The sequence below is a fragment of the Macadamia integrifolia genome, chromosome 9 (assembly GCF_013358625.1).
Source record: "Macadamia integrifolia cultivar HAES 741 chromosome 9, SCU_Mint_v3, whole genome shotgun sequence".
NCBI lineage: Eukaryota > Viridiplantae > Streptophyta > Magnoliopsida > Proteales > Proteaceae > Macadamia > Macadamia integrifolia.
In genome coordinates this window covers 9039422-9054049 of record NC_056565.1, presented here as the reverse complement: position 1 = coordinate 9054049, position 14628 = coordinate 9039422, and the positions used below count along the sequence as shown (strand labels likewise).

At 37.7% G+C, this 14628-nt stretch overlaps 1 protein-coding gene across 1 annotated transcript in view; it reads right to left on the bottom strand.

Moving 5' to 3' along the window:
• LOC122087947 (callose synthase 3-like) overlaps positions 1 to 14277 on the bottom strand; it is a 49943-nt gene extending 35666 nt beyond the window's left edge. Inside the window, exons 1-15 of the mRNA XM_042657082.1 lie at positions 13979 to 14277; positions 13524 to 13748; positions 10222 to 10322; positions 7885 to 8006; positions 7690 to 7783; positions 7393 to 7503; positions 7161 to 7277; positions 6941 to 7033; positions 6747 to 6838; positions 6527 to 6653; positions 5911 to 6048; positions 5724 to 5800; positions 5530 to 5623; positions 4797 to 4916; positions 4572 to 4689 (exon numbers count right to left, since the gene is read on the bottom strand). Of these exons, the coding sequence (XP_042513016.1) occupies positions 4572 to 4689; positions 4797 to 4916; positions 5530 to 5623; positions 5724 to 5800; positions 5911 to 6048; positions 6527 to 6653; positions 6747 to 6838; positions 6941 to 7033; positions 7161 to 7277; positions 7393 to 7503; positions 7690 to 7783; positions 7885 to 8006; positions 10222 to 10322; positions 13524 to 13710 (1591 nt within the window). The 5' untranslated portion in view covers positions 13711 to 13748; positions 13979 to 14277. The remainder of the gene's footprint in view (positions 1 to 4571; positions 4690 to 4796; positions 4917 to 5529; positions 5624 to 5723; positions 5801 to 5910; positions 6049 to 6526; positions 6654 to 6746; positions 6839 to 6940; positions 7034 to 7160; positions 7278 to 7392; positions 7504 to 7689; positions 7784 to 7884; positions 8007 to 10221; positions 10323 to 13523; positions 13749 to 13978) is intronic.
• Positions 14278 to 14628: the final 351 nt, after the last annotated feature.

Genomic DNA, 14628 nt, shown 5'->3' with positions numbered 1-14628 from the left:
TTTGGCAAATATTAGGGTTCCACTATGTTTGGAGGGTATAAAGTTTCCTACAAGTTTCGGGATCTAATTTGGCCATTTAGACCTCAAAACCCTCAAACAAAATTTGCATCCAAAACCATAGTTTCCCCATAGTTCAAGTTCCTTGATATACAACTGATTTACATTTTGCATCTAAACATATTTTTTTCCTGAATCACTAAAATCCACACCTTCAAAAAACCTAAATGCAACCTGTAAACAATAGAGAAGAAAAGAGAGAGAGAGAGAGAGAGAGAGAGAGAGGGAGAGAGAGAGCGAGAGAGAGAGAGTTGCAATTTGGGTAATGGGAGTCCCAATCAATGAGATTGGGCTGCCCCTGCTCAAAAGCCGTTACCCAGTGCACAAAGGCTTCCTGCACTTAAGCAGGGTTCTAGGAGGATACATAGGTAGGCAGCCTTACCCCCTTTATGGAGAGGCTGGTTCCCAGGACTCGAATCCACACCACTGCACAGGCGGCTGCCCTGCTCAATTCATTATATAGATCGGCAATTACATACTCCTAGTAGGAATAGAAAGCAATAAAATAGAAAACAAATCTAACTCCTAATTCTAATCTACCAACCAATTATAGTCAGACTAGAACACTCCTAAGGGGAGTCGTGGCTTGCGCTAGACAACTGGCCACGACTCCTCTATCTCACACAATACCTCTGACACAACCACACATAATAACTTCAATTAAAAGAAACTAAAGGACTCAAACACCCCTAAACAAGAGAAAAATCAACTTGTTGATCCCCACTTCTTTAATCAACTACATCCCCATAATTGCTATTGACCAAATTCTTAAAATTGCATGCCAATGGGAGGAACGTTCAATAAGTCTATTGGAATTGGCTTTGTATCAATGGAATCTCATCATCCATACATAACAAATTGGTTAGTAATATTCATACCATAACATAACATATGAATAGTAAGAACTAGAATTCTTATCGATGCTGGAACTCATAGGGAAGAAAATGGATTTATGGAATATTTAATCCCCTTCTAAACCAAGTTGATTGGAACCAAAACTACTTATACATAAAATTAAATAAAAAATGAAAAATGAAAAATGAATACATTCGAGATAATATAGGAGTGGTTCCAATAATGATAAGTTGAGGGAGAGTCATTTGCAGTTGTTTGGGAATGTAAAAATAATGCCATTAAATGCACCATTAAGGAGTGAAAAAGTGCAGATTAGAGGAATTAAAAGAACTAGTGGAAGATCGAAAATCACCATGGAAAAACTGGTGAAAAGACAATGGAAGCCTTTGGGTTATCAACTAATATGACCTTAGATAGAGTTGAATGGCAAAATAGAATTTGTGTAGTGAACCCCAATTAGTTGAGAGACGGGTTTGTGGAGTTGAGTCAACTACAACGCTATTAAAAACACTACTGCCATAAACCATAGTGTACCACTTAACACCCTAGCGTCGCCCTCCACGCTCAGATTTATCCTCCTACATAAGAAACACAACCTGACTAAAGGTCACAATTCTAAATCTCGAGTTTCAACCAGGTATGTTTTCTGGGCTATTTGCTAGAAATTTAGGTCAAAATTTCCAAAATTTGCCGAAATTAGGGTCGAAACTATCAAAACTTAGTCATGTCGGGGTGGGCCAAAAACCATCGAAGCTTACAACAACAACAACAACAACCATAACCTTATCACAACCAAATGGAATCAGCTACAGGGATCCGATAGAAGCATAAATATGAATAAAAGAAAAGGCATTAAAAGGTAATAAATAAAAAATGAAGAAATAAAAGAAGTAAAGGGAGAGGTAAAACACAAAAGTCAGAGCAACATCTCGGGAACATTCCCCTAAAAGGGGTCGACTACACGGGTCTTTGTCCTCTAAACAGCTCTATTTGCAGTCATACTTGGGTTGTGCCCTACCTTTTGCATATCTTTTCTTACCAATTCTCCTATAGTCATTTTAGGTCTGCCCCTTCCTCTTTTAGCACCTTTTATTTGGATCGGGTCACTCCTCCTTACTAGTACGTCCATGGGTCTCCGTTGGATATGACCATAGCACCTCCAACGGCTCTTGCGGATCTTGTCCTAGATTGGTGCAACCACCAAATCAGTTCTGATAAAATCATTCCTTACTCTATTCGTCCTTGTCTTACCACACATCCTCATCTTTGCTACGCCTAGCTTGTCTACAACTACAACAACTTAGCCTTTTCCCAACTAGATGCGGTCAGCTTCATGGATCCAATTAAAAAAAAAAAAAAAAAAAAAAAAAAGGCGCCAAAAGAACATCCCACCTACAATCCTTTGGAAACATGGATCTTTGCCCTCCAAACAAATCTGCTTGAGGTCAAACTGGATCAAGACCTAGCCTTTATATGTCTTTTCTTATAACATCCTCTATGGTCATTTTAGGCCTACCCCTACATCTTTTTGCTCCTTCTATCTGGATCTAGTCACTCCTCCTCATCAAAGTATCCCTAGGTCTCCGTTGGACATGTTCATACCACCTTAAATGACATTCTCAAAGCTTGCCTTGAATCAGGGCTACTCCCAGATCATCTCTAGCCTAGTCATTCCTTATCCTATCTCTCCTATATTTTCCACACATCCATCTCTACATCCTCATCTTTGCTACGTTCAGCTTATCAATGTTACATTTCTTGACTACTCAACATTCCGCTCCATACATCATAGCCGATCTTACCACATTCTATAGAATTTTCCTTTAAACTTTAAAGGAATATGTCGATCACTGTATCAAACAACACCCCAAATGCCCCCTCTCCACTTCATTTATCCTGCTTTAACTCTGTTAGAAACATCATCTTCTATATCATCTTCCTTGTTTATGATGGACCCTAAATACCTAAAACAATCACTTTGCAAAATCCCTCTCCTCCTGTTTCATTACTTCGTTGTCCGTACTTGTGTGGCTAAAATTACACACCATATACTCTGTCTTCATTCTACTAATCTTAAGACCTCTTGACTCTAAGGTAGATCTCCGTAACTCTAACTTATCGTTAATCCCTGTAGTTGTCTCGTCCACAAGAGCAATATCATCTGCAAAAACCATAAACCACAAAACAAGTCCATGATAAGCGTAACTAATAGAAAACGGGAACTCCCTACCTTGGCCTCTCACGGTTCACACACTAGTCACCACACCCTTATACATGTCTTTAATTATATCCACATATATAGTCGACACCCCTTTCTCTCCAAAACATGCCAAAACTCTCGGGGGACTCTATCGTAGGCTTTTTCTAAGTCAATAAAAACCATAGTTCCATAGTAGGACCCATAAGTTGGTCTACATTACTCTTTTTGACTACCCAGAATTCCACCCCATATGTCATAGTTGGTCTGATCATTGTCCTACAGAATTTTCCCTTAAGTTTAATAGGTATGCGTTTGTTACACAACACTCCCTCTGCACCTCTCCACTTCATCTAACCTACTTTAATTTTGTGGCCAACCTCATCCTCTATATCCCCCTCATCGTTAATGGTTAAACCCAAGTATCTAAAACAATTACTTTGTGGTAGTTCTCACTCCTCAAGTTTCACTACTTCATCTACTGTCTTGGTTTGGCCGAAGTTACACCTCATATATTATGTCATTATGTCTTTGTTCTGCTTATCTTAAAATCTCTTGATTCCAAACTTGTTCTCCATAGCTCCAGCTTAGCATTAACCCCTTCCATTGTCTCATCTATCAAAATAATATCATCAGTGAATAACATACACCAAGGGACCCCCTCTTGAATGTGCTTAGTTAAATCATCCATAATGAACGCAAACAAATAAGAGCTCAGCATTGATCCTTGATGCAACCCAATTGTAATTGGGAAACCATCAAAACTTGTGAAACCAAAATTTCCGAGATTTAGAACTGCGCTAAAGGTACATAAAAAATTTATCCCCCCTACACTTTATCTTCATTTGTGTCGTGTATTAGAAAAAACTTTAAAAAAAAAAATATTAATAACAATAGTAATAAATAACATAAAAATAAAAAACTGTGATTGATCAAGAGCCGAAGTCCCAAAAAGGGGGGGATTGGTCATTGGGACACCAAAACTTGAACCAAAGAACGGAATATAAATAATGTCAGAAGTTTAAAAGTTCAAACAGCCATTGCAGAGGAAGACCAAGTCCAAATCTGTCAGTTAGGAACTGCCGTAGTGATAGGAATCCCAAATAAACCAGTTATCACATGCCAGCTTTTTTAGTTTTCCTTTTTTCTATTTTGGTAAAATGTAATGATTGTATTAATTTTGCATAACTACTCATCTTTCATGGCCCTGATTGCAGGTGAGGACAAAAGCTTGCACCGCCTTTATGGCCCCCCTCTCCCCAAGCATGGCCCTAATTTCTGGTAAGGACAAAAGCGTTGCACTACCAAGCTTTATGCCCTCTCTCTCACACACTTTTTACATACAAATCTAATTCAAAAGGCAAAGTTACAAAAATACAAAATTGGAATATAGGAGAAGCATTAATGAAATTCATGACAATAACAAAGTGATGACAGCAAATATTATTACTAGCTAATCTACCTTGTCCAAGCTTCAAGATCGCAGCTGTTATGAAGACACTAAGCACCTTTTTGAAAACATCAGCATCAAAGATTGAGCTCGGTTGCCCCGATCCATTCCACGCAACAATTATCATAGCCTAAACGATAAATGATGAATGTTAACATTGAATGATAGTACACACAGATATAAATGGGGGAAGGGAGGGAGGGAGGGAGGGAGAAGATTTTTAAAAATTAAGGATACCTGTAGACACAAAATAAAAAAGCTCCACATCCTATCAAAGCTTCTGAAGACATGCCAAAATGAGCGTATCTCAACAAAATTATTTTTGCCAACCCACCGATCTCTGGTTGGTTTGCTCTCCTGAACAAAGGAGCCATGAGAAAATGCACTATCAGAAACCAACATCAGAAGCATAAGAATTTCTTGCCATAAACCCTACAGAACTGTAGTTTACTTTACCCTTGAATCTCACAGTAACCAATTTATTTCAAATTAGGCCATCCACATTAACTCCAACATCAGTGAAACTGATTCTTACTAATAAGAGATCGAAAAGCAATATTTTGGATAGAAAAGTGCAATCCACCAACTGATTCTTACTAATAAGAGATCAAAAGGCAACATTTTGGATAGAAAAGCGTAATCCACCCCCCCCCCAGGAGGGAAGAAAGTGAAGAAAAAAACAAAACGAACATTCGTCGGAGTACGCTTTAAAGAAAGCAATAAATTATCACATAGGAACAAATATCAAAACAGAGAATACACTCTCCTATCAGGGGAAAATTATTAATTTTGATTAGAGGCAACCATGGGAAAGAAAAAAGAGATCCAAATGACAAGTTATGCCTGTACATTACATCGTTAAAAAAAGGGTATCACAATAGTAGAAAAAAATAACAGAATGACTTTTTCTTTTTTTAAAGAATGATTCCATAAAATACAGATAACGAAAGAATCCTTAGATCAAACTTACAGCATTTTTTTCGCTCCGTAGCTGATCCAAAGACTGACAAAAGAAATCAGCATCAGCACGCATTGGCCAACCTAACCGGAAACAATCAATTGACCTATAATTTACATAGACGAATTAAGTTACACATCATAAACAAATTATTTGGCAATGCAAGACAAAAAAAAATAAAAAATAAAAATTGAGGATCACAATACCAAAAATATTCATTTAAATCATCGTAGTTCCTCCACTGTGAATGCTTTGATTTTGCCTTCTTGCTCCTTTCAGCTTCCTGTGCAGCAGATTCAACCAGACCATGGAGAAATCAAACAAGAAAAGTCAAAAAGAAAAACAACATATATACTGAAAAACAAGACTAAAGAAGCTAAACATATCCAACACCTTTGCAATCGTTTCATAAATTGGAGTAACAACTTTTCTCAAGAAAGCCTCTTCTTCACCTCCATAAGCTGGTTTCACATTCTCACCCGTCATTGGACTGACATTCCCAGCAAGCATCCCATAGAGTTCAAATGCCATCTAACAACATAGGCAGAATATGGAGTATGTGTGAATGTAATGAAGAATGACTAGAGACAAGCACACACACAACTATCTCTAAAGCCAGTGCACACATAGAAGTATTTCTAAGGCCAGTTCTATCATAGTGAATAGTCAACACTTTCACTAGTTTTGATGATTTGAATCCAGTTTTTCTGATATTGATATTTCATATGTATGGTTTCCTATCAAAACTTTCACTAGTTTAAGTTTAAAAAAAAAAAGATATGACTTGATGTTCTTACCATGTCTTTTCATTAAAACAAAAAACATTTATGTTCTTTAGGTATTTCTTCCAAAAAAAAAAATAAGGCCTAGATCAGACAGTGTCATTGCTTTAAAATGCTGGATTAGATTGCAATCAGCTACTACAGATCAGTATCCAATCCCAATCCTTAAACCCATGTCCTACAGCCAGTATTGATGGCATTGAGGCTAAGGAGCTCATATGACATACATGATGATAGATGTAGCAAAGGCATTCAGGCATGAATCTCAAATTTGCTGCTTCACCCCAAATTAGAAGATAAAGGCCCATGTACAATAGTTTACGCTGTTGCACTTCTTGTTGTATATTTGGTAGCCTGCAATATTAAAAAAACCAAAGCATGACAACAGCCCAGATGGCAAATAAAGACCAACAAAAATCCAATATACATAAGTATGAGAAGCCTCACCAAAGACTACTCTTGCGATTCAAGTACTTGCACCATTTCTTGTAATTCTTAAACAGTTTCTTCATGACCTCAGTCAATGCACGCTCATCCAGCTGGCAAAGAACCACACACACACACACACAAAATATAAAAACAAACAGTTTTGTATGATAAATTGTAAAAGATAAAAGAAAACCTGTGAGAAGCATAAAAACCTTAGGTTGCTGATCAGGCTTTGGAAATTGTCGAATATGTACATTTGCCAGCAACAAAATTAAGTGCTCCCTTTGGTTAGCCACATTGTCCTTCTGCACATTAATATATGAAAGAAAACATCATCAACACCAGGGAAGGCTCTTCATCATGTCCAAGAATAACATTGAATCGCAAAGCGCACAAGAAAATAAAGCCTAGACAAATAGCTAAGGTACTAGCCTGAAATCCAAACATGGCCTGAAGCCAGTCGAGAATGTCGTCATCGACTTTCTTCTTGTAATCCCTCGGCCATGGCAATCCCCTTGTATTACGAAGTGCAAAAACAGCAGCTTGAATCTGGAGATTGCAATAACAAATCAAAGCACTTAAAATATTCACTACAAAATACAGAAAGAATCTATAATAAAGCTACAACAGCAAAAAAAAAAAAAAATGTATGTTGGAAACGGACCTCAGGATATTTCATGATAGCCTGATTTGCACTATCAGGATCAAGAGGGAGAATATTGTAAGGGACATAAATTTCTGTCTTTTCAGCAACCTTATTGTGAGTTTCCAAAATCTGCGTAAAAGGCCAACCACCAATACAAGTCACTTATAATTATGTTCCTGAAATTCTTCTGTGGGAAGAAGAAGACTCTAAACACCCAAGATCACACTTCGTGGAAGATCACATTGAACAAAAAAATCAATCAAAAGGAACTGCCTGAATCTAATAATCACATCAAAAACCTTCAGGTTACCTCACCTCATGATCAACCTCAACAGCCTCATTCAGATTGACAGCCTTCAGAACCTCAAAAAGGACAGCGGCAGTTTGGTATGCTTTGGTAAGTTGTGCACTGATTAAACAGAGAGACTTAAGAATCAAACCAGAGGTATAACAAGTCGATACCTCCAAATAAATCACCAGAACACACAAACGTGTCAAAAGAAAACTCACCGATCAGCTTTCTCAGATTTCTGCAATGCTTGGATATATTTTATGTAGTAATGTTGATAAAAGCTTTGCATTTCACGTGCATCACTCTTTTTTGCCCTTACCTTTAAGGTAGGTTCATTTTCCTGCCAAATGGAAGAGGTCAAACACATCAAGGAACCACGAAAGAAAAGAAATCAGTGAAAAAAAAAATTAGACTTTAAGATGTTACCAAGGCAATTATATCACATTTCAAAAAAGCACAAGAATAGTATACCACAAATCATTACCCAAAAAAAGAATAATATTGTACATTAAAATTAGTGGAAATTAACAAGAAAGAAGGTGACAGGTCAGGGGGCAAGGAGCAGGGAAACATGAAAGATTGAAGTTGCCCTCCAATCAGCTCTATTTTCCGTCATATTTGATATAAGGCCTAAGCTATGCACGTCCTTCCTCACCACTTCACTTAAGTTAATTTTAGGTCTACCCCCAGATTTTTTAGTTCCTTCAATCTGAAGCAAATCACTCATTTGTACGACTTTCTCATTGCTTATCATGTAGCTTAGATTTTTTAGTTCCTTCAATCTGAAGCAAATCACTCATTTGTACGACTTTCTCGTAGCTTATCATGTAGCTTAGATTTTTTTAGTTCCTTCAATCTGAATCAAATCACTCCTTTGTACAACTTTCTCGTAGCTTACCATGTATCTAAGCGACTCCCAAATCAGCTCTAATATGATTATTTCTTACTTTATCCTTCTTAGGTTTACCATTCATCCATCTCAACATCCGCATCTCTGCTACACTAAGTTTATCTACATGATGCTTCTTAACTACCCAGCGTTCCACACCATACATCATATCCGGTCGTACGATTGTTCTATAAAATTTTCTTAAAGTTTTAAAGAAATAAATCGATCACAACACTCTAGATGCACCTCTCCATTCATCCATCCTACTTTAATTCTCTATGAGACATCATCTTTTATATCACATTCTTTATTTATAATTGACCCCAAAACAATATCATCAGGAAAAAGCCTACACCAACAACCTCATCTTGAATCACCTCTTGCCTGCCAACTCAGTCTTTTCTCCTTCGAAGACATATCCTTGTCCCTCCTCCTTCATCCTTTGTTGGAACAACTAGATCTTCTTCAGCTTCCCTTTCTCCTCTGGGATTGGGTCTTGGCTGCTCGTTGTTGACCTGTTAGACAGTGAATTTTTCCATTTCAGCGTGAGTGGATTTGGGTGGATATGACTATTGGATGCTCCTCTGTGTCAGAGGTGTTGATTCTCTGATAAATAGACATATTGTAACCTCTTGGAACCTCACCCACTCTTTCAATGTGGGGGTGTGTCTTCATAATTGTTTTTCTTTTGGCTTTGCATATTCTCCCCTATTGGGGTCCATTGTTCCTTCACCAGTAATGAATTTTTTATCCACCCAAAGAAAAATGCCTTTGGTTAATTCATCCATGATAAGGCAAAAACATAGGGGCGTAAAGCTGACCCTGGATGAAACCCAACTTGTAATTGGGAATTCACTACCTTGTCCCCCCCCCCAATAGTTCTACACTATCATAAATATCTTTAATTATGTCCACATATTTACTTGAAACATTTCTCTTCTCTTCTCTAGTACTTGTCAAATTAACTCTCAACAGACATAAGGTTTTCTATGTCAATATAGATTAAAGACCATACGGAGATCCTTCTTGCAATCACTAAATCTTTCCATAAGAACATAAATTTAGTTAATGATAGAAAGATTAAAATCTTTTAAGACAAGGCAGGCCAAATAATTGTGGGAAATGGTTCTCTAATGAACAAGAGAGAAATGAAAAAATGACAATTCACTTTTCAGGAACACAGATCCCACCATTCAACACAACAAAACCTTCTCCCAACTCAACTAAGCCTTTCCCCCACTAAATGTTCAGCTACACAGATCCTGCTTAACCATTCAACTGAGCTATTGGGATATCACCCTTAGAACGCATGGATGGTTAGAGCCGATAAGGTGAAAGTCGACAGTCACTCTCTCTCATTCAATGGTACATCAATATTTTTGGAAACAAATGCATGCAATAAGTCCTGCTCACACTTTATGACACAATGACAGAAACATTAAGCTCCAATAAAAATTCAATGTAAGTCGCACAGGAAAGTGCCCCAACTATTATGACTAACACTGCAAAATTATCCACCTTTTTTTTGCATTCAAGTCAGAACACTTACAATTATATGCCTCATCAGTTTTACAAAAATAAACTTAAATAAAAACAGAACATATCAGTGGCCAGAACACTATTAGTGCTGGCAATAGGCAATTCACACTAGAAACATAATACTCACCTTTTCAAGACGCTGAAGAAGTGCAGTTTTGAATTGGCGAACACCACGTCCACTAGATGTCGGATCCAACCGATGAGCTTTTTCAAAAGCATAAAACCGACCTATATAACATCAGCAGAGTAATGTGTCAGATTCCATAAAATTAAATTAATAAAAGCAAACCATTGAGAAAAGTACTCAAAACACACGTTGCAAAACAACAACAACAACTACAATAATAATAACTAGACTACACATGCCAAGTGAAAATAACACACATGAACTTACCAAAATTTAAGACTACAGCTACAAAGTTGAATTATTACCTGGACTCAAATACGTACAAATGCCAAGTGAAAATAATACTAATCCAAATCCACTAACCGCATCTACAGAAAAATGTCCACGGTTTATGTAGAATTCATGTAAAGTGCCTAAAGAACCTTATCACCATCATCGAACTACGTAAAATGCCTAAAGAATCTTCATGATTAATTTGTCATATCTTTCCAATACATCTGTTTGATTCTAGGGTTACATCTTTTTGAATATCTTAAATAGCCATCAATTGTGTAATACATACCAAGCATATGCTCAGGCTAAGAACTCAACAAAACCACCACCTACCAACTTATTTCCCCATATTTTCTCTCAACAACAAAGTTCAACGAACCCAAGTTCAACAACAACTGCATAGTGCAGTTGGTGAGTTGTGGTGCGTCAAAATCCATGCTCACTAGGAGGTCTTGAGTTCGAGCCTCTAGGCTGTTATCTTCTTCCCTTTCGTACCTATTTAAAAAATTAAAAATAAATAAATAAAAAAACCCAAGTTTAACCCTTTCAATTTTCATCAGAAAAGGAATACCTCTAAACCAAGTGTCTTGAATTTCTGCCTCTTAACCTTATTTGAAAACCTGACCTTACACCTCGTTCAGTATAACCTTATGAACAATTCAATCAGATTTCGTTCTTAACCCCATCTCAAATACCCTAGAATCCTGATCGTTCAGTTTGGACCTGTTTACCCTCTCCTCATTCTACATCAACCCTAAAACACCTAAAGCCCTGGGAGCACAACATTAGGCCTTCACCAACCATACGCTTTAGCCCAAAATAATATTTTTCAACCATGTTCAATGGGATAGTGTGATCATCTCTTGCCAAAAGCTCAAATTAAGTATCACACCTTTCCCAAGTTTGAACTACTTTAGGTCAGCCATCATGATCCAATCCACTATTACACTGTTTCAAGACCATATCATTGACACTTTATACTTTCCATATTCTAATCCAACCTAATTCATATTTTCCTTGATCTTTGAACACCGTGAATTTTGAATTCCACTGCTCCTCATTGGTCCTCATTGATGCTGTCATTGGTCTCCATTGCCCACTACCAAACCTTCTAACTTCCCTCAACATGACAACTTTTGGCACTATCCCTAGGTTCCCAATAATGCATTCCTATACAATCCCGTTCTCCAAAGTCTTGCTAGTTATGTTAATATGTTCCATCATATGCAGTTTTACTTTCTAGTTCAACCAAGTTTCATTGTTTCCCTTGATCTTTGAACACCGTGACCTTTCACTACATTGCTCCTCACTGGTCCTCACCATTACTGTCATTGCTCTCCATTGTACATGACCAAGTCATCTCATTCAACTTTCCCCTCAACTCGTCACCTTTTGGCACTCTCCCGAGGTTCTCGATAATTCATTCATTTCTAATCTCATCCTAATCTTGCCATCTATCTCAACAACTACATATCAGTTATATCTGTTTCGTGCATGTATCATTTTCTAGGCTGCCCAAAATGCTAATTCAAATGCACAAGTTGCACTAGTTCTATTTCAATGAAAAAGTCGCATTGGTACCAATCTTAGTGTTTAGGCAAAAAATTCAGGTATACAACGGAACAAACTTTGAAAAATTAACCAGTTAACTTAATTTCAAAAAGTTGCATCCTCTATATTATGTATTATTTATTTTAATCATGTATTTTCCATTTTTAGTTAGTAACTTATATATGTAATAGTAGTAGTACATCTTCAGACAACCTACACTAGCAAACTTGGGTCAACACCACAAGTATCACTTTAGGTGTTTTTTTCATGAAGCTAATTCTTTTAATAGGTTAGAAATGTCAAAAATAGGGCATACAAAAAATAGACAAAAATAACAAAGTTTGGGGGTCGAATCCTTAGGTTTCAACCGAAATTTGATGTCGACCAGGATCGAAACCTGGTAGAAACCCAAAACTTTGAACCTTGAAGGAAACTAGGATTTTCATCCTGGTTTCATAACGACGCAGCAAAGTGCTAGCGCTACTCATTCACACACATTATGTATCTCAATTTACACCAAATGAAGTGTTGGTCCTGTTGTAAGTAAGAATCATAACTTGCAGTGTCTAATGGTAAGTGGGATCCAACATCTAACGGGCCCTACCTAACAGATTAACCAAGACAAAACTAGCCCCAACAAAGGGTCACAACCATATATTTCACTGCTTTACTTTCAATACTAGACAAATTTCATTATATTATAAGCAGCTCGATAGCAACTGCACCAACTATCAATAACATAGATTGTTTATGATAAATAACATAGATTTGGCAATGCAAGGGATGCCAACTGCACCAAATATGGAAGACCAGGAAGCCAGCTGCCACAATGCAGCTAGATTTCGTTCATAGCGACGACTAAGCATCTATTCATATAATGAGTTTCAGCATAAAGAGACTTTAACACATGGCAAAATGAAGCATTCAAAAATCAATGTTTTGGAAAAACAACTGGATTGTTGAAAAACGACATAGATCCAATAAAAAAAAAAGTTATTGTAGTATCAACCTAAAGCGGATTGAACCCCCCCCCTCACACACTTACACACGGAGCCACAAAACATGGGGCGTGACCACTGTAGGTATGTTGTGCTTTGCAATATAAGTATAAAACATGCAAGGATGATCCTGGAGAGTGGTGGAACAAACCCACTTCAAGCAAACACCCAATAAACATTGCGCTTATGCATGGTACGAGCACGAAGTGCACGACCAGCGGACAAACCCCTGAATCATGAGACAGCAAGAAGATCCCAAAGATGAATTCGTTTTTTCGTTGACTACATATTCATTTTCATCAGTAAGAAGTATCACGAAAACAATTAAATGTTACAGGGAATAAATCAATTAGAAAGAGGCAGACCGCAGACGCCAGTTTGCATGTGAAACCATGCATGACTACTAATATTGCTAAAAACATAGGTACAAGTAAGGAAACGGAGGAAACATAGAAATAAACGAATAAAAATCAAACTTACAGAGATAAGCAACCCTTGCATTGCTGGACTCAACTTCATTGGCAACACGAAGAATCGGCGCAATCTCAACAAGCGAAGATGGCACAACTTCACTATCAAACATGGACTCTCCCAGATTTCCGACGGTCTGAGTCCTCAAAAGCTGCCTCCGCGGCGGCGGCTGCTCAGAACCCCTTCTAGACGCCATTTTCAAACCTGTAAATGGAATTAAGAAAACTCCTGTTCCTGCAGAAGTTCAGAGAGAAAAAAAAAAAAAAGGGGAGGGGTGGGGGGGGGGAGAGAAAGAAGAAATAACTCCACTGAAAGTCTGATCACACATAAACAGCCCAAAAACAAAAGGGCAAAAGAAAGAACAAAAACACTTCAAAGCAGTAAAACGAGCAGAGGTGAACTAGATTTCAGCTTAAGAACTCCAAAACAACATATGAAGCATAAAAGCGGAGAAAATAGAGTACCAGTAGAGGGACAGGGCCAAGCTTATGAAAGCAGCATCTACAACATGCACAGAGAAACCATTTTAGAGTGTAATCAGCAAAACTGAACTACGAAAAAGTTACCAAAAAAAATAAAATAGAGCAACCGAGAGATCAGCTAGTTCACAGATCTCTTGCAGCAAAGAGCGTACAAGTGAGATCAAGAGCCCAATCTGAGAGGAGGAGCAAAAGAAAGAGAAAGAGAAAGAGGTGAGAGAGAGAGTGAGGTTGTGTGAGTGTGTGACTGCTACTTTAAGCTACCCGGAAGGATTTCACCAAATAGGAAAAAGAAAAAGCTAACCCGGAACCGGAAGGGAATCAAGAAAATGTGGTTTGGAGTGTTGGACTTGAACATGCGTAACAGATAAAAAAACCTCTGCTTTTTTATATGATAGTGGGCCCCGCCTGTAGATATCATCTATAGAAAAGCCTGCGCTTTTGCTGATATTTACATTTGAACCACATACCGACGTATACCCTCGGATCTGGGTCATCCGGCTTGTGTGAAATGCATAGGTGATGATCGTTGTCGAGTTCCTGCCAGCTAATGACGATTAATACGTAATTAAAATTTACCCCAAAAAAAAGGGTTAGTGTTTAAAATTGATCATGTCCCGCCTAAAACCAGCCCT